This window comes from Marmota flaviventris, chromosome 18 (genome assembly GCF_047511675.1).
Source record: "Marmota flaviventris isolate mMarFla1 chromosome 18, mMarFla1.hap1, whole genome shotgun sequence".
Lineage (NCBI taxonomy): Eukaryota > Metazoa > Chordata > Mammalia > Rodentia > Sciuridae > Marmota > Marmota flaviventris.
In genome coordinates, this window is record NC_092515.1 from 19,412,799 (window position 1) to 19,438,213 (window position 25,415).

At 39.2% G+C, this 25,415-nt stretch overlaps 1 protein-coding gene across 2 annotated transcripts in view; it reads left to right on the forward strand.

Annotated features, from left to right (window-relative positions):
- Window positions 1-25,415, forward strand: part of Cep89 (centrosomal protein 89) — a 62,958-nt gene that overhangs the window by 8,459 nt on the left and 29,084 nt on the right. For both annotated transcript variants that reach the window (XM_027941430.2, XM_071604409.1), the window contains exons 3-7: window positions 4,095-4,253; window positions 8,493-8,679; window positions 17,346-17,451; window positions 23,409-23,437; window positions 24,740-24,782. In XM_027941430.2, coding sequence (XP_027797231.2) covers window positions 4,095-4,253; window positions 8,493-8,679; window positions 17,346-17,451; window positions 23,409-23,437; window positions 24,740-24,782 — 524 coding nt within the window. The remainder of the gene's footprint in view (window positions 1-4,094; window positions 4,254-8,492; window positions 8,680-17,345; window positions 17,452-23,408; window positions 23,438-24,739; window positions 24,783-25,415) is intronic.

Sequence of the window (25,415 nt, forward strand, 5' to 3'; positions counted from 1 at the left end):
TATTATTTTCTCTGGTTTTATTGGGGATCTTACGGAAGTATCTGAAACTTGGAGAAGTTTCCAGGCTACCACCTCTCAACTTTTGACTTGGGATAGCATCAGACCATTGCACATGGTCTTAAATGTTATTATTATTATGAGATTAAAATCACATGCTAGCCCCAGGCCAACATGGTTCTAAATGGAGAAAAATTGAAAGCATTCCCTCTAAAAACTGGAACAAGACAGGAATGCCCTCTTTCACCACTTCTGTTTAACATAGTTCTTGAAACTTTAGCCAGAGCAATTAGATGAAAGAAATTAAAGGGATACAGATAGGAAAAGAAGAACTCAAATTATCACTATTTGCCAACAATATGATTCTATACCTAGAAGTCCCAAAAAATTCCACCAGAAATCTTTTAGAACTAATAAATGAATTCAGCAAAGTAGCAGGATGTAAAATCAACGTCCAAAATCAAAGGCATTTCTGTACATCAGTGACAAATCCTCAGAAAGAGAAACTAGGAAACCACCCCATTTACAATAGTCTCAAAAAAAAAAAAAACCCCAACTTGATGAAAGACCTCTACAATGAAAACTATAGAACGCTAAAGAAAGAAATTAAAGAAGACCTTAGAAGATGGAAAGATCTACTTGTTCTTGGATAGGCAGAATTAATATTGTCAAAATGACCATACTACCAAAAGCGCTATACAATGCAATCCCAACCAAAATCCCAAAGACATTCTATGAAATAGAATAAGCAATCATGAAATTCATCTGGAAAAACAAGAGACCCAGAATAGCCAAAGCATATGGATATTCATAATAGCCTCAGCAAGAAGAGTGAGCTGGTAACATTATTATTCCAGACCTTAAACTATATTGCAGAGCAATAGTAACAAGAACAGCATGGTATTGGCACCAAAATAGACCTGTAGACCAGTGGTACAAAATAGAGGATACAGAGACAAACTAACGTAATTACAGTTATCTCATATTAAACAAAGGAACCAAAAACATACATTGGAGAAAAGATAGCCTCTTTAACAAATGGTGCTGGGAAAACTGGAAATCCACATGTAACAAAATGAAATTAAACCTCTGTCTCTCATCATGCACAAAACTCAACTCAAAGTGGATCAAGGAAGTAGGAATTAAACCAGAGACCTTGTGCCTAATAGAAGAAAAAGTAGGCCCAAATCTCCATCATGTCAGATTAGCCCCAATTTCCTTAATAAGACTCCTGTAGTGCAAGAATTAAAACCAAGAATCAATAAATGGGATGGATTCAAACTAAAAAGCTTCTTCTCAGCAAAAGAAACAATCAGTGAGGTGAATAGAGAGCCTACAGAATGGGAGCAAATCTTTACCACAGCACATCAGATAGAGCACTAATCTCCAGGATATAGAAAGCACTCAAAAACCTTAACACCAAAAAAAAAAAAAAAAAAACCCAAATAACCCAATCAATAAATGGCCCAAGGAACTGAATAGACACTTCTCAGAAGAGGATATACAATCAATCAACAAATATATGAAAAAATGTTCAACATCTCTAGCAATTGGAGAAATGTAAATCAAAACTAAGATTTCATCTCACTCCAGTCAGAATGGCAGCTATCAAGAATACAAACAGCAAGTGTTGGCGATGATGTGGGGGAAAAGGCACACTCATGCATTGCTGGTGGGACTGCAAATTAGTGCAGCCAATCTGGAAAGTAGTATGGAGAATCCTTGGAAAACTTGGAGTGGAACCACTAATTGATCCAGCTATCCCACTCTGGTTTATACCCAAAGGATTTAAAAATAGCATACTACAGGGACACAGCCACATCAATGTTTATAGCAGCACAGTTCACAATAGCTAAATTGAGGATCCAACCCAGATGCCCGTCAGTTGATGAATAGATAGGGAAACTTTGGTGTATATATATATATATATACACACACACACATATACACACACACATACATAGGAATATTACTCAGCATTAAAAGAGAATAAAATCATGGCATTTGCAGGTAAATGAATGGAGTTAGAGAATATAATACTAAGTGAAGTTAGCCAATCCCCAAAACCAAAAGCCGAATGTTTTCTTTGATATGAGGATGCTGACTCATCATGGTGATGGGGGTGGGGGAGCATGGGAGGAATGGAGGAACTTTAGATAGGATGAAGATGAGGGAGGGGAAGAGGTAAATGGGGATAGGAAACGTCTGTGGAATGAGTTAGACATCATTACCCTAAGTACATGTATGAAGACGTGAATGATGTAAAAATACTTTGTGTACAACCAGTGACTTGAAAAATTGTGCTCTATATGTATAAGATGAAATGAATTTCATTCTGCCGTCATATATAACAAATCAGAATAAATAAATAATTAATAAAAAATTCATATGATAAAGACCTAAAGGTAACTCTTGGTCACCTTGGTTTGTGCTGACCAGTTTTAATTGATAAATAATTAATTGACTGTTTTTAGTAAATGATGAAATGTGTTTTTAACAGATTTTATGGTTACCCTTCAGAGTTAGCATGTTCTTATTGGCAGGGAGGAATCTTATAGTCAAGAGCCTTGAGAGATAACAGGTTGTTTGCTGAGGAATGCAACATACCCTGTTGACTTGCCAGAGTAGGGCCAGAATGGCCTTAGGTAAGTTGCTTTTTAGGAGAAAGCATGTGGTCGGTCCAGTCCTGGCACCTGAACTTCATGTTCCCACTGCTCATGCTGTCTGCTGCCTATCAGTATTTTGCTGTGTAACATACTGCACCAAAACTTAGTGGTTTAAACATTGAACAACAGCATTTTTTAAAATCCACATCTCACTGATGCTTTTTAAAATTTTTTTTCTTTTCATTTTGGTTATTTCCTGTTGCTTTTGTCTTCTGCAATGATTAATCTGCTGTATCAGTGTATTTTTCATCTCTGATATTGTCATTTCATCTCCTTTTTGAACATATGGAATACAGTTATAATAGCCCTCTTAATGTTCTTTTCTGCCAATTTTCACATATATGTTCAATTCTGAGTGGGCTTCAATTGATTGTTCATAAGAGATCATGTTCTGTCACTTTATGTACCTGGTTATTTTTTGAATACAACACATTGTGAATTTTACCTTGTTGAAATTTTTATATTCCTATAAATCTTACTGGTCTTTGTTCTGGGATACGGTTAAGCTACTAGGAAACAGTTGAATCTTTTGAGTTTGATGTGTTAGGGAGTGTCTGGAACAGTGCTCAAGTAGGACTAGCTATTTCCCACCACTGAGGCCAGACCTTTCCGAGTTGTGTACCCAGTGTCCCATGAATGATACGTTTTTCCAGTCCATCTGGTGGGAACAGGCACTGTCCCAGGCCTTGTGTAAGCGTCTGGCACTGTTCCTCTAATGTCTTTGGATGGCTCTTCTTCCAGCCTTGGATCGTTTCTTTGCACATGTGTGCTGAGGAATATTCTGCTTAACACTTGGGGACCTTCTGCAGATCTCTAAGTTTCTCTCTGTGCAGTTCTCTCCTTTCTAATACTCTGTCTTGCAAATTCTGTCTGCCTTGGTGTCATGGACTCTCAGCTCTATCTCTCAACTCAGAGAGTCTGCCTGGCCCCACCTCAGTTCCTTCTCCCTGTGCTGTGTGACCTGGAAATTTTCCCAGGCAATAAGCTGGGACAGTTCGGACTCTGTTCTTTTGTTTTGTTTGGCTTTTTTTGGCAGGAGGTTGAACCTGTTTTTTCTATCTTTCCTATAACCTATTTTTAAATAATTTGCAAGAGTTTTAAAAACATCCCTTTACATCATTTCTTTATTTTTATATCTCTTTTTTCTTCCATTCTGATCTTTCATTTTAATAAGAAAACTATTTGAAGATAGGCTTTGGGATCTGACTTCCAGGACTAGAGATCTGGTTATACCTGCTATTGGCTAGAAAATCTTTACAAGTTAAATTTGCTTGAAAAATGGGGTGATAATTGCTTCATACAGTTGATGTGAGAATTAAGCGAGATGGTCTGATGGTACATAGCAGGCTATGGGCATGTAGGCCATAGGTGTTCAGTTAGACACCAGAGTGTCCCTGTCTCACTGTCCCACTGGAATGTTTTCACCCACAGATCTGCTCTGGCTGCAGTCATTCTGGCAACAACACTGACTGGGCGGACCGTTGCCATTCCCCAGCCTCGCCAGAGATCCCGATCTGAAAGTGAGGTCTCCATCGTGGAAAAGGACAGCTTCATCCAGCCCTATGCCACCAGCTCAGAGCACGGGCTTGGGTAGGAACAGTATTGCTGGCTCTGCTTTTGCTGGGGACAGAAGAGGAGCAGCTCAGCATCTTCACTGTGTGTGTGTGGGAGAGGGCATGCACATGTGTGTATGATATTTATGATAAGAGACTTAGTTGTCAGGTTTTATCCTTAGTGTCAATGGGACACTGTCCAGGGACATTAATTGCCCTTGAATCAGAATTTTCTCCAAAGTGTCTCCCTAAACTTGTAAAAGCACTGGTGATTTTAATGACAGCACAGGGCCAGTGAATTTAGTGTTGGCTTTTAGCCCTGAGTAAGATTCTCTGTGCTACAACCCAAATAGAGTTTTCTCATTACTCCTCCAGAATCTCTCCTCCGAGTACTCATGCAAGTTTTGCCTGTTTTCCCTTTGAACAGCTTTTCTTTATTGCATCAGCTTGGTTTGAGCTGACACAGGGCTGAGAGGTCAGGAGGGTTTCCTCTGGGGGAAGCGCGGGTTGAGGGGAGCACTTGGGGACATACATAAATTACCCTGAAACAGGGACCAGAGACATGGCAGCAATTGAAGGCAGATGTTTGTGTCTGTGAGGGCTCCAGTGATGGGGACAATGAGTGGGGTGGGTGGCCTTTGGTATCTTGTTCAGAGGGTTGGAATGTGCCCTAAGAGCACCAAAGACACTGATGGGCTTTTAGGGCTTGTGGGTGAGAATGAGGACATCTAATTTGCATATATATACACTGGAGATTAAGCCCAGAGGTATTTTTTAGATTTTTTTTCTTAGTTGTTGATAGATCTTATTTTATTTATTTATACATGATGCTGAGAATCCAACCCAGTGCCTCATACATGCTAGGCAAGTGCGCTACAGCTGAGCCACAGTCCCAGCCCTAAACCCAGGGGTATTTTGCCACTGAGCTATATTCACATTCCCTATTATTTTTTTGTTTTGAGACAGGGTCTCCCCAGGTTGCTTAGGGTCTTACTAAATTGCTGAGGCTGCCCTCAAATTTGATATCCTCTGCCTTAGCCTCCTGAGTCACTGGGATTACAGGCAATGTGTCACTGTGCCTGGCTTAAATTTGCCATTTTAACTGTCATATATATACAATTTTTTGTTTTGTTTTTTGGTTCTGGGGATCAAACCCAGAGTCTTGCTCATACTATGCACATACTTGATCACTGAACTATACCCCTAGCCTGTATGTATGTATATACACACATGCACACATACACATCTATATATATATCTATATATATCTATCTATCTATCTATATATATATATATATACACCAAATATTCTGTATTTTTAATGTAGCAATACCAAATATTCTATTTTTTTATTATTATTATTTTTTGCATTACAATTCTTAATACACCATTATATAATAATTTATCATATCCTGATTATATATAAGGTATGTTGACACCAAATATTCTGTATTTTTTAAAAACATTTTTTTCTTAGTTGTTGATAGATCTTTATTTTATTTATTTATATGTGGTGCTGAGAAACGAACCCAGTGCTTCACACATGCCAGGCGAGTGCGCTACTGCTGAGCCACAGTCCCAGCCCTCTATATTTTTAATGTAGCAGAATTTATCTTTCTCCTTATAGTTTCTGTCATTATGTTTATATTTATAAAGACATTTTCCACTATAGTATTATATATATATATATATATATTTTTTTTTTTTTTTTTCTTCTAAGTTGTGTTTCTATTTTTCCATTTTAATCTTGACTCTAGGGCTGGGGTTGTGGCTCAGTGGTAGGACACTCACCTAGCATATGTGAGGCACTGGGTTCGATCTTCAGCACCACATAAAAATAAATACATAAAATAAAGGAATTGTGTCCATCTACAACTAAAAAAAATATATTTTTAAAAAATATTTATTTCTTTTAGTTGTAAACAATGCCTTTATATATTTATTTATTTTTATGTGGTGCTGAGAATCGAACCCAGGGTCTTGCACGTGCCAGGCAAGCCCTCTACTGCTGAGCCACAACCCCAGCCCTAAAAAAAAATTTTTTTTAAAATTTTGACTCTATTTTTGAGATGTTTGAATATAGCCATTTTTTCTTCTGGTAAAAATTACACTGACAAAATAAGAATTTAGGTATAAAACTAATTGAAAAGGATAAGCACATAACACCATCAAAAGAAATCTAGAGGACTGGGTTGTGGCTCAGTGGTAGGGTACGTACTTAGTATGTTTGAGGCACTGGGTTTGATTCTCAGCACCACATATAGATAAATTAAAATAAAGGTCCATTGACAAATAAAAAATATTAAAAAAAAAAAGAAAGAAATCTAGAAAGGAAGAATACTAGCCCTGTAGAAGGGCTGGATAAGCCCTATCATATTTTTTTTTAAATATCATGATTTAGTTGTAGTTGGACACAACACCTTTATTTTATTTTTATGTGGTGCTGAGGATTGAACCCAGCGCCCCACATGTGTGAGTGCTCTACTGCTGAGCCGCAACCCTAGCCCCAGCCCCATCATATTTTAAAACATACTATTAAAGTAGTGAACATAGTGCTAGACTCAGTGTCTGAGAGGTGTCTTGAATGCCTGAGTTGAACCTTGAGTTTACAAGCATATCAAATCTTTAATAGAAGCTACTCCAAAGATCAAGGGGGAAGAAAGGATTCCACAATATATTGATTAACAATATTCAGAAACAAATCAGCTTTGAGCCTTGTCTGAGTCATACACCAAAATAAACTATTGAGTGAAAGATTATTATGTATGTACACATAAATATGACCGTGAAATCCAGTGGCCAGTCTTATCAAACTTCTCAGGGAGATGACTGCTATTTACTTCTAAGCTAAGAATTTAAAAGGTTAAAATTTTTTATTTAGTTTTGTTTTGCTTTTGCTATACCTGTGATCAAATCCAGTCCCTTGTGCATGTTAGACAAGTGCTCTACCACTGAGTTATTCCCCCAGTCCTCAAAGGGGTTGAATCTAGGGGCACTTAATCACTGAGCAATTATGTGTTATGTGCTTATCCAGCCTTTTTGATTTTTTAATTTTGAGATAGGGTCTTTCTACATTGCTTAGGGCCTTGCTAAGTTGCTGAGGCTGGCTTTGAACTTATTTTATCCTCCTGAGTCACTGGGATTATAGGCGTGCGCTACTGTGACCAGCCAAAAAAGTATTTTTAATCTGTATGCTAACAAAATTCATGTAGCCAAGATAAAATTATAAATAGGAAAAATATTTACAGCAAGAAATAAGACAGGATTTTAATTTTCCTAGATGAAAAAGTTAACTTCAAACTGGATTGGACATACTAGAAGTAAACCACAGGATTTATGTAGTTAATTCACAATAGAAGAATTATGACTGAAACACTAATATATGGAAAATATTTATTCTCGGTAAGAAATGTGTATTTAGTGAGATTTAAATTGTTTTGGCAAATTAAAAAAAATTTACTCATGTAGTTATAGATTGAGAAAATGTTTTGTGAAATGACTTTTGTGCTGTATTATACAGACACAAAATGTTCAATCCATTTGACTCAGCAACTTATCATATGATGGTTTGTTTTCTAGAACTAATTCTTAAAATAGAAGAGGTTATTTGCACATATGTGTTCATTATGGGGTTATTTATTGCAGTGAAAATCAGGAAAAAAAAAAACCCACCGAAGAAGGGGAATTGCTGACTAAACTGGGATATCTATTTGATTCTTACTGTATATGTGTGTGCATGGGCACGTGCTCTGGGGATCAAACTCAGGGAGTTACGCATACCCAGCCTTATTCTTATCTTTTAAAATGTTAACTGTTAGCCAGTTATAGTCATGCATGCCTATAATCAGTGACTTGGGAAGCTGAGGCAGGAGCATCACAAATTTAATGCCAGCCTGAGCAACTTAATGAGGTCCTGTCTTAAACTAAAAAATAAAAAGGGGTAGGGATGTGTAGCTCAGTGATAGAGCACCCCTGGGTTTAATCCCCAGTACCAAAAAACAAAACAATAAAATATTGACTGTTAACAACATTATTAATAACAAGACAAATTACATATGTAGGCAGTGATAACTGTAAAAATAGAAAAAAAGATAAATACCAAGAGTATATAAAGAGATGGGAGAGTGGATGATTTAATCTTCATGCTTCTATACATTTGTAATGTATTACAGTACTTCTCTGGTGGGGATTTGGAGGCAGTGCATTTAATATGTGTGTATTTTGATTTCAAGGATGAAGTTGTTTATTTAATTTACTGTTCAATGTTCTAATACAGACCGACATGGCAGAATGAGTTGGGAAGAAGAACTTCTTTACCATCCTTTGAAACACTGGGCTGTGGGGATGAAGAGGACTCTGAAATGCAGGCGTTGTCCAGTGACAAGGAGCTGGGCAATGGCAGTGCCTGGAAAGAAGAAGGAGGTCATAGTGATGCTGTGTATGCTACATCACACAAAAATCAGGTGATTCCCATATTCCAAAGTAGGCCTAAACATTCTCTTTTCGCTATTCTGCATTTGATTGCTCTGGGGCTTTTATTTGTTTAATGTGTCCAGCCTTTTTTCTATCTGGTTAGGTTAAAATTTAAACCTCTTTTCTTTACCTTTTAAAGTTGAGTCATTCAAAGACAAATGTTGATTTCAATGAGAAACTAGTAATTCTGCTCTTTCCTCTGACCTTGAAAGCTAATTCTCCTGTCACTTTTCTAGTTATCAGTGTGTACCTTGCAACCTTTCTTCAGATTTGCATCCAGTGAGAGGAACATTGTCATGCATCTCAACAGTAGTGACCTTCTTTGCTGTTTACCATGTGTAGTGACATGCATTTTTCTTAGCTGACCTACCACTAACTCTGTGAGGAGTTCTGTTCATTGCCCTGTCTCACATTGGAGGGGACAAGGTACAGTGAGGTTGAAAGGGCCAACCGCTCTAATAATCCTGATTTATATTTGTTTTTTGTGATGCTGGGGATTGAACCCAGGGCTTGTGATCTAATCCTGATGTTTTAAACTGTGCTCCCAGGGTTTTGGAAAATGAATAGCACCATTTCTTTACTGGCAAAAGAGCACCGTAATCTTTTTCCTGTTTTCTTTTGTCACCATCACACTGGCACATTGTCATAGTGACTGCACACGTAGACTCACAGCATCAAGCTGTATTTACATTGGTTATATTAGTTATCTTACACTATATTAACACACATTCTAAATGGGCTTAGGGAACTTACTTCAAGGAATCCTTATGTGAGTATTTCATGAACTAGCTTTCACTTTCCAACATATGTAGACTTTAATATGCAAAAGTAGATTTCCATATAGTGAATATTGCTGGAACCTGCAGATGCTGTTCAGGGCCTCAAGCTGTGCCATTGCAGGGTTCTAGAAGACTTAGATGAAGTTCATTGCTCTTTATCTACACATTTTCTTTTCTCTGTATGTCATGGAGAGGATCGAACCTGGGACGCATGGATACCAGGCTAGCGCGCTACCGCTTGAGCCACATCCCCAGAGCCTTATCTACACATTTTCTGTCTGATTCTTTGATACTGATGTTACAGACACAGTTATATCACTTAACTACTCCAGCAGTGAAGTTTGTCACCACATCTCCCTTAGAAGAAAGAATTATAGAACTTATGCAGCCTTATTATTCAACGGACAAATAGTATATTTTTAGGCAAGTCTATTATGGTGACTTTAGGACCCATGTGTAGCAAGAAATTTTATTTTTAAAATTTGATAAGTAGAAAATAATGTAATACATTAGTGTTTCCATTCTTCCCCCTCAGGTTTTTGTTTTGTTTGTTGATGCCAAGGATCAAATTCAATGCCTTGCACATGCTAAGCGTGCACTCTAGCACTGAGCCATGCCCTCAAGACCCCTATTTTTTTTTTTTCTTTTCTTATACTGGGGATTGAACCCAGGGGTGCTTTAACATTGGTGCTATATCCCCAGCTCTTTTTATTTTTTATTTTGAGATAGGTTTTCCCTACATTGCTGAGGCTGGCCTAGAACTACACTTCTCCCGCCTCAGCACCCCCTGAGTTGCTGAGATTATAGGTGTGCACCAACACACCTGGCTTTTTTCTTTTCTTTTCTTTATTTATTTAATAAAAGAAATAGAAGGTTACAGTCAGGGTTGAAATTGTCTTTGTCTCCCACCTCCACTCCCTGGAAACCCATCTCTTGGATTTGGAGTACATTCTAGAAGTCTGTATTTTTACTCTTTTACCACAAATAAGTGCAAGTGAACAACTATAATGCTTTATTTTTTAATTATATAAGGTCATCTTATAGTACCAATTATTCTACTACTTTGCTTTTTCATTTCATTGCAGTTTTGAGACCGATCCCTGTTGATTTATCTATTTACTAACCTACGGATGAACACTTAGGTTGTTTCCATGCACATATCCGATATGTGTACCTGTGTCTGCTGCATCAATTAGATATTGCCAAGTTAGATATTGCCAAATTGTCCTAAAAGCAGCTTCTCTATTTTACCTTCCTACCAGCAGTGTGTGTATGCCAGTCTCCATGTTCCTATACGTCCCAGCCAACAGGAAGTCTCTTCCCTGTACAACATAGGAACTAGAGTTTGAATAAGTGATGTCCATCGAAAGGTCTCATCATAACCTGCACAGCAGCAACGAAAGGTGCCTTAAACCGGAAAGGGATTTCAATTTGCCATAGATTTGTTAGTTTTTTTCATGAGGAAGGTGAGGGGGGCAGAGGTTATGTTGACCTTTCCTGAGCTTTTGATATATGCAAGACAGTTTACATTTACTATCTTTGTTTGTTTCTTTTTACATGTATCATTTATTTCCCATCCCGAGTTAAGTATGTAAAGAAACAGAATAAATGACTTGCCCATGATCACCCAACTCACCTTTGGCAGAGGCACAGGGCGACCAGTCTCCCCTGTTTACAGTTCAAATTTTTATTTATAGGGGCTGGAGTTTGATCCTCAGCACCACAGAAAAATAAATAAAATAAATGCATTGTGAAAAAAATTCTTAAAAAAGGAAAGTTTTATATTTATAGCCCTCATACTTATCAGAACTAATTCCACAACATAAAACTTCTTTTTGGAATTGACCAAGTATTTCTAAATTTATAATATGATTAAAATATATTCCCTTGGGTTGGGGATGTAGCTCAGTGGTAGAGTGTATACTTTTTTTTTTTTTTTTAAGTTGTCAATAGATCTTTATTTATATGTGGTGCTGAGGATTGAACCGAGGCCCTCACACATGCCAGACAAGCGCTTTACCACTGAGCCACGACTGCAGCCCTAGAATGTATTCTTAAGCATGTGTGATGGCCTGGGTCCCAGCCCTAGCAACACAAAAATAAACAAACAAATAAACCCACATACTACATATAGACACACACACACACACACATTTACTAGATATATCACTATATAGTGTATTTATATGCTATATATCCATTTATACATGTATGTATACATTATTATTTATACACAAATTTATACATACATAAATTTATACACTGTATATATGTGTCACTATATAGTATACACACACACACACCCTTGAAAAATAGACATATAGAGCATATAAACCATTTACTTTATCACTAGATGTTACTAACCTTAAAGATGATATTGCCTGTAATTGTTTATCCCAGATTTCAGAAAATCTATAGTAAATATATAGAAGACAGTTTTATAAATTTGCTCTTATAGGCAATATCATCTTTAAGGTTAGTAGCATCTAGTGATAAAGTAGGTGGTTTTATGATGTTATTTATACTTCCTTTAAAGCAAACAATTGTCAAAACTATTAAGATAAGGAAATAGATCAACCCCTAATCAGGCAATTTGGTTCTAAGAGTGTTCCTCATGCCTCTGTATGTTTCAGGATAGTTTGGGCCAACATCTTCATGTGAATTGTGCACCTTCTCAGAAGTGGCCTAACAATGGAAAGTCTCATTCTCTGCAGTTTTCTTGTCGGTGCTACCCAAGAGTAAGGCTAAAGGGAAAGTGGGTGCATTAATTTGTGGTCAGTTCAGGGGAATGTAGAGCCCAGTGAGCACAGCAAGTCCCAGCTTCTCTGCCTCACAGTCGTATGGCTTAGGTAAGCCAGATCATCTCTCTGCATCTTAGTTTGTTCAACCAATAATGGGTTGTATCAGGGAGGAAATGGTCTTTGGGTAGTTGAAAAATTCAACATATGTTTATTGAGCATCTAATGAGTAGCAGGCATCTTGGTAGGTGCCAGAGAGCCCACATCAGAATCCATAGTCACAGTATTCCATTTGGTCAGGGTGAAAACATAGCAGAGGACCTCTACTTTTCTGGAAAAGCTGCTGAAAGAATAAGAGTGAAGGGCTGAGAAGGAGTTACAGCCAGAAAAATGTTTCCCTTTGAGGTAACAATTTTTCTGTCTGTCTGATAACCTTTGTAGTAGGATCATTCTTTATCCTTTAGTAACTTCAGCAGAAATAATCACGGTATTTATTTTTTCCTTCTTTCTTGAAATTTAGTATATAATTTAATTCTGCACACATAAATCTCATTTTCCTTTTTTATTTTCAGAAAATTTCTTCCTCTATTTTACCTTTGAATTATCTACTCATTCTTTTCTTCTTTGGAAATGCTAGTTATACATTTGTTGGATCTCCTTAATTTGTCTTCTATATCGCTTATTCTTGTTCCTTATGTCGGTGAGCTTTCCATCACTACAACAAAATATCTGAGATTATTAACTTATAAAAGGAAAAGGTTTGTTTTATGTTCTAGTTTTAGTTCAAGATTAGGCCTCTGGTGGGCATGCTGGATGGCAATGATGGAACGTGGTGGAGCAACCTGCTCATCTCATTGCTACGAGCAAAAGAGGTCAGGGCCAGGGTCTCATGATCCCTGTAGGGGACACACCCCAAAAAGAGATCTCTCCTAAATATTCCACTGTATCCCAATGGCTCCACCTTGGAAATGAAACATTTCACTAATGGACCTTTGGGGATCATCCAACATCTAAACTATAGCACCCTCTCTTCTCCATGTTTTCCCTTTCAGCAACACTTTATGTAAATTTTTTTTCCCCCATACTGGGGATTGAACCCCAGACCTCACACATGCTAGGCAAGTGCTCTACCACTAAACTACATCCCCAGCCCTTTTTATTTTATTTTGAGCAGGGTCTCACTTAGTTGCCTGGGCCAGCCTTGAAATTCTGATCCTCCTGCCTTATCCTCCTGAGTAGCTAGGATTACAGGTGAGCACTACCATATCTGGTGCTTTTTTTTTTTTTTTTAAGGGGAGTAAAACCAGGGCCTTGCACATACTAGGTAAGTGTTCTACTACTGAGCCATATCCACAGCCCCACCTCCTTATTATTTCTAGTACTGGGGATTGAACCCAAGGGCACCTTACCACTGATCTATGTTCCCAGTCCTTTTCATTTTGAGACAAGGTTTTGCTAAATTGCTGAGTCTGGCCTCAAAGTTGAGATCCTCCTGCCTCTACCTTCTAAGTAGATGGGATTACAGGTAATTGCCACTATGCCCCTGCTAGGTTTTATTGTATATATTCTTTGAGTCACTCCCTTAGTACTGTGAGGATGTAGCTTAGTGGTAAAGAAATGAGGTTCAATCCCAAATATCAAAATAAAAGAGTGAACCAGGCATAGTGGGATTATAGCCATTATAGGATTATAATCCCAGTGACTTGGAAAACTGAGGCGGGAGGATTGTGTTCAAAGCCAGCCTCAGCAAAAGCAAGGTGCTAAGCAACTCAGTGAGACCCTGTCTCTAAATAAAATACAAAATAGGGCCGGGGATGTGGCTTAGTGGTCGAGTGTCCCCCAGTTCAATCCCTTTTACCAATAATAATAATAATAAGCATAGGGCTGAGGTTCAGATGTAGAGCACTTGCCTGGCATGGTGAAGCCCTGGTTTTGATCATCAGCACCACAAAAAAAAAAAAAAAGTAAAAGATATACATGCTATAATTGCTAGGATAACTACTAGAATGAAATCAGAATATAATTTCAAAAGGAAACGAGTGAAAGAAATAGGACAATTGAAGATGATGTCAACCCAAAAGAAGAATAGAGAAAAGGAAAATATAAAACACATAGGAAAATAAGGCAACAAGCTTAAATTCAAATATGTCCATACATACACTAAATAGAAAAATAAAAACAGAGCAACCTGCTGAAAAGGGACCTCCCCCTTCCCCTCTTCCTTTCTGCTTTAGACCAGGACCTCCTGTACCACTAGTGACCACAAGGAGGCCAAGGGACTCTCGTGCCAGCCTTCATAGCAGCTGAAAGCTGAAACAATTTGGTAATTTGTAAAACACCACAGACCTCAGGCAGGATGCAGATGCTCCAGAATATCAATGTCATAGTTACAAAGGTCCATAGAGATCCTGACGGGCGCAGTGAGGTCAAGGTTGTAGAGGGTCCTAGAGGAAACACAGTCATTCCCAAAGGGCAGAGAGCATAGAGGAGATTCTAAAAGGAAACACTCGTGCAGAGCCCACCTTTATGTCCAGCATCTATCTAGCCTGCATACTCTGAAAAGAAATTAAAAACAGCTCGGACTGACATAAAGACCCTGAGAAAGAGACACAGAAAGAGAAAGATATGAAGAGTAAATTAGCAAAAAAAAAAAAAAGGAAAACTGTAGCCAGTACAGGGGTAAAAGTCACACTGGAAACAGTAAAACCTAGCATCTCACTAAGTTGCCCAGGCTGGCCTGGAACTCATGGTTCTTCTGCCGCAGCCTCCTGAGTAAATGGAATTGCAGGTGTGTGCCATTGTGCCTGGGATGAAGAAGCACAGGACAAGGGCTGCAGGCAGAGGAGGGAGGGCATTCTTTGCTGTTTGGGTGAGCACTGGGACAGAGCTGGGCCTGCCTTTCCTTCAATACCCAAGCAAGTTTTGTTTTAGTTACCAGAGGGAATTTTCACAGTCAGAAGTATTGGGGAATTTTTTTAAGTTTTAAGTTAATCCTGTTAGAATATGTTTGATTCTTCATGAAGGTATATTTTTAATAAAAATTTATTGTTATATTAAATATGCACAAAGGGGCTGGGTTTGTAGCTTAGTGGTTGAGCGCTTGCCTTGCACATATGAGGCCCTGGTTTGATCCTCAGCACCACATTAAATAAATAAATAAATAAGAAATATTGTGTCCATCTACAACTTTTAAAAAAATGCACAAAAGTGCATAAATCATACGTGTTCAACTCACTACATTTCATAAAGTAGCCACCATGAAGATTTTTTTGTTTTAATCAAGAAGGGACTGGAGACCCTATTTCAAAATAAAAAATAGAAAGAGCTAGGACTGTAGCTCAGTGGTGGAGTGCCCCTGCGTTCAATTCCTAGTATGGCAAAAGCAAAAAAAGAGGGTGGACTGGAGATACAGCTTAGTGATTGAGCATCAGTCTAGTGAGACCCTAATTCAATCCCAGAAGTGCACACATATGCACACAATTAGAAATAACATAGCAAATAGCCCAGAAGTCCCCCTTCTCAATCCTCACCTTCTCCAGAGTTCATTATTGTCTTGACTCCAGATTAGAGTAGATCTTTAAAAATAATCTGAGTTAAGGCTGGGGGTGTAGCTCAGTGGCACAATACATGCTTTACATGTACAAGGCACTGGACTCAATCCCCAGCACCAAAAAAAATTGAGTTTAATTTAGCCTGTTTTGTATGTTACATAAATTTAACCATGTAGTTTGTATTCTTTGTCTTGGAGAGTCTTCAGTTATTGTGTGTCACTGTAGATGGCTCATTCTTATTGTTGTCTAATATTCCATTGTACATCCCATTCAATTACTTATTCAGATGATGATGCTTGGTTGTTTCCAGCTTTGGCTCTTAGAAGTATTGCTGTTATGAACATTGTCAATGTGTCCTTTGAAGCATATCTCTGTCTATTCTTCTGGTGGATACACATTGAGCAAGTGGTATATGTATGATCATAGACGCATGTTTGATTAGCCATAGTACGAGTTCATACTGCCAGTTTAGTTAGTAGACTAGCTTTATGATGTTCTTTGAGTGCTCTTATAATTTCATATTTCCTTAATAATTAAGTGGGTGACAATATATCCTTGATGAGGTGAACAAGGCAGTTTATTATTGGGGAATAAAAACTAAGAGGCCATTTCTTTTTTCTTCCTACAAATGATGAGTAGATTGGGAGACCTGTCTGCCCGTCCTCCTGAGTTGATCACCTTGGAGCCATGTGCACAGAGCCTGTGGACCTAGTCGCTTTGGCTCTTGGTTCTGAAATGCCCCCTCTTAGGGGCACCTTGCTGAAGGTTGCCACCACCTCCCTGCCAGCCTCGGGGATATCTGCTCATGCCTTTAGCACAGCACCACTAAGCCAAGCTGATCATAGGCAAGATTTTACTGTAGAATCGGGAGCAGACTCGAGAGTGTTGGTCATAGTTTACCCTACGGGATATGCTTCCCTGCATTTCCTTTTGGATGGCCTCTGTCCATATCCCCTAGAGCCCTGCCGATGGGAATGTCTCCTCTGCAAGACAGCCCATTCTGGCCCATAGGTCTCTAAAGGACATCTCTGGGGTCCTGCCACCATTCATGATACCTACATAGGTGTTAATAGAGGGGAAGGTTCCATTTCATCAAGAAATGACACTGGATCTGCGAACTTAGTGGACCTCAATTCTAAATAGTTGCCTGGGGTGGGTTCTCCCAGGCAGCTCAGCAGTCCTTGTCTCACACAGAAATTAATAACAAAGTGTCAGTATGGGGTAGGGTGGTATTGGGTGTTGTGCAGAGCATGCCAGACACAATCCCTTTTCTGCGTTGTCCGTGGCAGGAAGGAAAAAGGGAAGGTGCCCTCGGGCAGCATGGGTGGGCTGTGAAGCTCCTCATGGCCTGAGCATCATTTGGATGGCATTGTCTTTGCGACCCAGATTTTTCATGAGGGCTTGTAGGTCCCATGCAGCCCCACCAGGTGTAACCCTTTTGGTCTCACTAAGAAAAGTAGCTTAGTTGCTCAGGGAAGAGGGTAGCAGTGGGGAAGGTATGAAATCAGGCATTTGAGTCTGTTAGGAGCACATTTTATACAGGCAACACTTACTGCATGTTTGTTCCTATGTCTTTTGTAACAAAAAGGTACCATGGTCACACAAAGTGGACAGTGAAGATGATGACAATATTTCTGAGCAAGATGGACTTCCAGGTTCCTTACCTCTTACACCACAGCATATACAACAAAAAGGTAGAGTAAATAAACAAACAAGCACTTTGATAATAAATATTGACCACCAGTTTTGGTGCCATTGCATTTCCATTCTGTGGGCCATGATCTTTTTCAACTAGGAATATATTTGTGATTTATTTTTACTGTACGTAAGTTATTCCACAGCCTATTGCCTGGATGTTAGGTGCTTTCTTTGGAGCCCCTGTTGTCTGTTCTGTGGGCAGAGTTTCAGTTCAGATGGTGACATCCCACATGCTCCTCTCCCTCTGCTCCCTGCAGTGAACAGGTGGAGCCACCTGTCCAGTTCTCCACACTATCCCAGGTCTGCAGTAGGACCTGGCTGCAGTGGGCCGTCAGTGAAGGTTTGTTGGACACGTGAGTGTGTGGATGTGTTTCGGATACAATTCTGGAACTGTGCATCTACTTTCTTTATTTACTTATTGATTGATTGACGCAGTGAGAAAACTCAGTGCATTATAGCAAAGTTAAGGATGTTGTTCCCTAAGAGATGGAAGTGAGAAAGAACCTCGTATACAGTGAGCAACCAGTAACTGCTTTATCAAGTGGAATTGCTTGGGCTCTGAGACACTTTTAAATAAATCAGGTACCTGGTTGGAAAATAGAAGCCAACCTAGTAATACCTGAGCCAGAAAACTCCTGTTGGTTAATTGGCATATTTTAAAATATTAATATTAGTAAGTTTGGCTGAGAGCATAGCTCAGTGGTAGAGTGCATGAGACACTGGGTTCAACTTCCAGCACCTCCAGTTAATTAATTCATAAAAATTATTCAGGTAAAAGGTATGTCTTTTCTTGTTGTTGTTGTTAATAGAAGTAATATTTTTTCACTGTAAAATAAAAAACAAACCTAAAATACAGAAATGTGTAAAGGAATCATACATAATTGTCCCCCCACCCTAGATAATTATTTTCAACACTTTAGTGTGTATATGTACATGAAATACATACCATTTTGTCACCTGCCTTTGTTTATCTCACAACATACCCTGAGTGTCTTCCTATGCGCATGCATGTGGCTCTTTCCTCCCTGCATCACATCAGTCAGGATCCAATCAGGAGACAGAACTCACACAGCAATTTCTTTTTTTTTTTTCTTTTTTTAAAATTATTTTTAGTTATACATAGAGGATACATAGAACATACATAGAATGTATTTTGACATATTATTTGACACATATTTGACATATGTGGAGTATAACTTCCCATTCTCCACACAATGATTTTAACAGGGAAAGATTAAAGAATGATTAATAGGATTGCCTACTAAGGGCAAAAGAGAATGTTCCAGAATGCAAGATTAACAAATAGAGGGAGCAGCCACTCTCTTTAGGGTTGATGCAGAGCATCTGAGGAAGAAGCCTCACTCAGAGCTAGGCCTTGTTGAAGAGGATGTATATGTCTGTGGCCTGCTGACAAAAAACTTATTAAGATACTACTCTCTGAGATAGAACCACTCATAGAGTGGTGCTGCAGTTTGCTGGCCACCAAAAAAAAAAAGGAAAGAAATGCATTCCACTTTGATGTATAACTAATTAGAACAAATTAAAAAATCCAGCACCCTCCACTGATGGAGTTTAGCATGGCACCAGCTACAGGGTGGGGATATTACAGTGAAGGTGGATTTGGAGTTAAGAGGTGTGATAATCCACACCCTTGGAAACATGAATTTGGAGGACAGATGCTGGTCAAGAGGGATTGGGGCTCCTGCAGTGGTTCTTGGTTCTGTTGGGCATAATGCACCTTGGACACTTGTAGAAAAGCCCCACACCCTAATTCTAATTCAGTGGCTCTGGATCAGGCCCAGAGGTCTATATTTTCAATAAACAACTTGGGGAGGATGAGGTGAGTGATCTGTGGACAGTGGATTAGGAACTCTGACTTTTATTCATTTGGTTCTTTGTTGTTGTTGTTGTTTGTTTTGTTTTTTGGGGTTTTTGGGGGGTTTCTAGGGATTGAACCCAGGGTTTCACACAAGCACTCTACCACTGAGCTACTCCTCCCAGCCGCATGGTTTGGTCCTTGACTGGTATGTCCAGGTGACAAGAGGCTTAACAGTTACCTAACCCCTCTTCTACTCAGTCTGAGAGTGTTTCTCATAGATTACTATGAAGATAAGTTAAATCACACATGTGTAAAGCCCTGCACCTTCCATCAGTGCTAATGATGAGTATTGTTTAAAGCTTTGCTGGTCTGGTGACTTACTCTCACTCTAGGGAGACTCCTGTGGGGAAGACCAGAGACTGAAGTCCTTTGGTCAAGGCATCAGGTCTCTTGGTCAGAGCTGCCAAAGCCTTGCCCATGGATATCATTCCTAGGTTCTTTGTGGACTCTCTCTTTGACCTCCATAATTCCCTCCTGCTGGTGCTTTCTCTTTCTCCTCTTTAACATCCGATTTGTCGGATGATACCTCTCTCCACATATCTACCTCTCCTTATCTGACAAGCCACCCCAGTTGGCTTCTCCCTTCATTACTCCACCAAGCCAGAGACCTCCATGTTGTTAAATGTAACAGATGATTTTCTAGATTGATCTTATGTGATTTTTTTTTTTTTTAATACTGGGGATTAAACTCAGGGACACTGGACCACTGAGCCACATCCCCAGCCCTATTTTGTATTTTATTTAGAGATAGGGTCTCACTGAGTTGCTTAGTGCCTCTCTTTTGTTGAGGCTGGCTTTGAACCTGCTATTCCCCTGCCTCAGCTTTCTGTGCCACTGTACTCAACATCTGACGTGACTTCTTAGGAGCAATCCATGTGGTTCCTTGTACTGTCTTCAAATACACATCTCCCTGGCCTCAGTAACATCTCACCTTCCTTGTGTCTTGCTTCCTGGGGGGATCCCTTTGCAGGCTCACCTTTCTTCCCTGCCCCTTAGATGTTGACATTCTCCAATCTAGGCCCTTTTCTCTACGCTTCTAAGCTCTTGCACCCTCCTTCCCTGCTTCAAATGCTATTTGTGCTGGGTTCTTCTCCCTGCTTCATGTCACCACTGCTACAATTTGATTCTGTTGGTTTATCCACTCAGGCAGCAGATACATGTGTACCTATGGAGCTTCCACCATGTTTTGGCACCACTGTAGCAGCCAGCACAGTCTTCTCAAAACATGAACCTGATAATGGCCTCATGCATCCCACACCCTTTTGACTTAGATCTTTTCCATGGTTCCTTATACCTGGCACTCTGGTGTTCATTTGTTTCCTCAGCTTCATGATGTCCCTTCTGCATTGGAACTTTGTACATGGCATTTGCCTTCCCACCATCTTAGGTGTCCCTTAGGTGTAAATGTGTGAAAGTGGGTAGCAGGTGGGTTGTGCACCTGACATTTCTACATTCACATAGATTGGAAAGAAAATATGCTAACCTGATAACTATGGTTAAGTCTAGGAAGGAGAAGACTCAGGAGATTATGGTCATAGAAGAGTTTTGACTTTTCTGTATCAGAATTTTTTGACAGCAAGAATGTATTCATGTAGTATGAACTTTCTAGAAAGATTGGGGTAGTATCCAGCATGACATCTTGGATATAGTGAGATACCCAATATAAAAGTTCTTGTTATTTTAATTGTATCTACCCCTTGCCCATACAGATAAGAAAAATGAGAAGGGCAAAGATTGGAAATCTTTTTGAGAAATGTTAAATAAGAAAATAGGAAATAAAATATATACAGAGAACCAAGTGAAGCACACATACATTAAATACCAGAGTGAACTTGGGGTGATGTCAATTGTGAATTTAATCGTCATTAGATTCTTTTTCTGAAAAGTTTATGACCAAGATGAAATAGAGATCATTATTTTCTTTGGAGAAATAAGTGACTTGCTTTTTAAAATCTTTTATTATGATAATTTTGAACATGTACAATAGTAGAATATAAAGTGAACTCCCACCACCCCATCACCCAGTTTCTACAAACTGTCAGCATTTTACCATTCCTCATTTAATTCCTCAACTTTATTATGTGGATATTGTGAGTGGGAGGGGGGGACTGGGGATTGAACTCGGTGGCTCTGCCACACAGATACGTTCCCAGTACCACTGCCCTCTGCCCTTTTAAATTTTGAGACAGTCTTACTAATTTGCCCTGGCTGCCTTGAACTTGTGATCATCCTGTCTTCGTCTTCAAGTTGCTGAGATATCAGGTGTGTGCCACTGCACCTGGTTATTTTGTGAAGAATTCAAGGGGGATACAGAAGACTTCATTAAATATGAGTGCATCATACTGTGGCATCGTAGGATACCAAATTAAGATTAATTTAAAAGTGTTATTAAAAATGTAAATTTGACTGAGGGTGTAGCACTTGCCTAGCATCATGAAGCCCTGGATTCCATACCCAGCTCTAAAACAAAACAAAAGGGAAATATTTTTCTTGTGTCACTTTAAATATTTTCCTCATCAGAAATGTATTCATGTCGGGCTGGGGATGTGGCTCAAGTTAGCATGCTCGCCTGGCCCTGGTTTGATCCTCAGCACTACATACAAACAAAGATGTTGTGTCCGCCGAAAACTAAAAAATAAATATTAAAAACTCTCTCTCTCTCAAGAAAAAAAAGAAAAAGAAAAAAGAAAGAAATGTATTCATGTGACAGAGAAGACAGAGCCACTTGTCCTTCCCTCACATTCCAGTTGTGGAGGAGGGCATATAGATGGTAGACTGCGGTCTAAGGTGCTGAGGGGAATAGCGGGAGGCACTGAGAACAGGGGCGTGGTTAACATAGCTGACAGTTAGAGAAGGTTGCCAGAGAGGAGGACTCAAGGACAGGCTGGGGATCTCCAGGTGATGAATGGAGATTTATAGCCATTGGCATTTATAGCCATTTCACAAAGGCTGCCCCATAACACTTCACCAAAATCAGTTTGTTTAGAAACCATAGTTAAGGATGACTTTTTGGTCAAAATATGTTCATCAGCCAAGTGTGGTGTACATACTTATAATCCCAGCAGTTTGGGAGGCTGAGGCAGGAGGATTGCAAGTTTGAGGCCAGCCTCAGCAACTAAGCAAGGCAGTGAGACCCTCAAAATAAAAAAATAAAAGGAACTGGGGATATGGCTCAGTGGTTAAGTGCCATTTTGTTCAGGTTCAATTTATGGTACCAAATAATAAGTTTTTTAAAAAATATTTTTTAGTTCTAAATGGATCTTTTATTTCATTTATTTATTTATATGCGGTGCTGAGATTCAAACCCAGCGCCTCAAACATGCCAGGCAAGTGCTCTACCACTGAGCCACAACTCCAGCCCCAATATAATAAGGTTTTTACAGATAAGTTGATAATTCAGATGACCCGGGAAATAGATTTAGAATCTTGCATGCATCTTTAAGCATGTTTATCAGCTTTCTGAATTCTGTGGGTTTTTTTTTTCTATTTTTTTGCAAATTTGTTTCTGTTCATTTTTAGCCAGTTATTTATACTCTGCAAACCCATAGTAGAAAGTTCTGAGCAACCAGATGTCCAACTTATAACTCTAGCAAAGTATACAGGCAAATTCATCCTCTTCCTGGGGTACCCGAATGACTAATGTGTGGAAGATGAGGACTTGGGCAGGATTTGTTTTCGTATGTATCACTGAGGCAGTTCACTTCAAGGAGCAACTGTTTTTCTGATCCAATCCAATGCTAGTTGGCTGGGTAGGCAGCGAGAAGTCAAGCCTTGTTCTACACGGTCCACTTGGAGAACAGCAGAAGGAATTTGAGGAGCCCAGCTTGGGACATTGAGAGATTTGGCCTCTGTTCTGCAATTATGTGAGCTACCACAAGGGCTCAGGTTTGAGCCTGATAGAGAGATGAGTGAGTAAAAGTCAGGCTCCCTGCCCTGCCCAGGGACCTAACTGCCAGTGGCCTTGCAAAATCTGTCTCTGCCAGGGGCTCATCTGCAGGAAACAAGTTTTTATGATTATACTCTTCTATGTTGTCAAATCTTTTATCTACCTTATTTTTTTTCTTTTTTTATCAGATAGTAAACACTCTGTTCTGAATTTAAAGGTAAGCTTATTTTTTTAAATTCATATTCTCAATAAATAGAATTTATACTATAACTTTTAAATACTCTTGGGAAAAAAAATCTTCCCATCAGATTTTTTTCCTATTGAATGTTTCTTAAGTACATTTAAAACATGGAGGAATTTCATGCTTTCCATAGTTTGGTAATGAAAATAATGTATTGAAAAGTTAAAAATTGCATAATTGTAGAATAATAGACAACCTTAATTGCCAACATGAAAGTAGTTCTTGCTTAAGTTTTCAGTTGTGCGATGTCATAGGAATTTAAAAATTAAACATTTCTCAGTAGAGTTAATTAATAACCTTATCTACTTTTTCAGCAGAAATTAGAAACTTAATATCACACTGATACACAATGGAGAAATTTAACAGAATTTTAAAGCCTTCTTTTTCCTCTGAGATTTGGATTGAGAAGCAAGAATGTATTATATTCTTTTTTCAGCATTTGAAAACATGCTTTGCTCCAATTAATAGGGTTCTTTTTTCATTTCTAGTGAGAAAAGTTTCTGTTTTTATATTTCTGTGTGGCATTTATAGCCATTTCACAAACTAGCTTGGCATAGTGGTGCACACTTGTAATCCCAGTGGCTTGGAGCTGAGGCAGGCGTTCAAAGCCATCCCGAAAGTTCAAAGCCAGACTCAGCAGTTTAGCAAGGCCTTAAGCAATTCAGCAAGACCCTGAAAAGGGCTGGGTATGTGACTCAGTGGTTAAATGCCCCTGGATTAAGTCACTGGTACCAAAAAAAATAAATAAATAAATAAAAAGGAGCTTGGTATGTGGCTTGGTTAAGTGCCCCTGGGTTCAATCCCCAGTACCTGCTCCCCCCCCCAAAAAAAAAAAAAAAAAGAAAGAAAGGTTCTGAACTGATGTCCTGTCATTCATGGGACCAACATAGAAAAAAACAGTCTCTGAATTCACAGGCAAGACAGAAGAGAGTTCAGACAGGACCTGCTTCTCTGCCTTAGAGGTCCTACCAGGAGTGAACACCCCTTAAGGTTTAGTTACAAGAAATAGTGGCAATTAAAGTTTTGTTTTGTTTTGTTTTGTTTGGTATCAAGGATTGAACCCAGGGGTGCTTAACCTCTGAGCCACATCCCCAACTCTTTTTATTTCATTTTGAGACAGGGTCTCACTAAGTTGCTAAGGTTGCCCTCAAACTTGCAGTCCTCCTGCCTCAGCGTCCCCAGTTGCTGGGATTACAGGTGTGCACCACCATACCCAGCTTAGTCCACTTTTAGAAGGTGCTGGGACTCTGTACTCACATTCTCCTGTTTTTTCCTTAGGATGAGAAAACACCATTATGTGAAAAACCTCCTCCTTCCCCAGGTATTTGCCTTTTGTTGTTCATTATGATTGAAAACCTTAGTTTTAGAGAATACCCAGAATAGTCTCATCTGAACATAAAATTCACCTTCATTTTCTTATAAAGGCTCTTTGTTTCTGCCCAGTGTTATTGGACTTGAGAAGAGGTGTTTAATTGTTGAACTCTGCCTTTGTCTTCAAAAAGGTCCAAATACTGGGTGGTGGGTATGTGTCCACGTGGGATGTGCTGAGGTCCGGATATGTAAATGGGTGCTGTGCTCAGAGATTGATGTTTTGTGGGATATACCCCCTGTACAGTTTGGGGAGTCTTAGTAGCTTTCAAAGTGGATTTTGTAATTTGGGGAGGTTATGTCTCACATCACTAATCTGAAAAACCCTATTCTAATCTGTCCTTCATATCTGACTGTGTTTTCACCCTCCCTGTTGCGGTGTTTTTGGCTTCACAGGCCAATTCCCCATTCTAAGAACCTTGCTGTTCAGCTTTTGAATTTGTTATTAATCAGAATCCTTCACAGTTCTAGCCTCAGGCTGCATTTACTGCCTGAGATAGAATGAGCATTCCAGCGAGCTGAGCAGGAGAGGTTGGCTTTCTAGACCGAGGAGGGCCGAAGAAAGCAGGAACAAGGAGAAATGGAT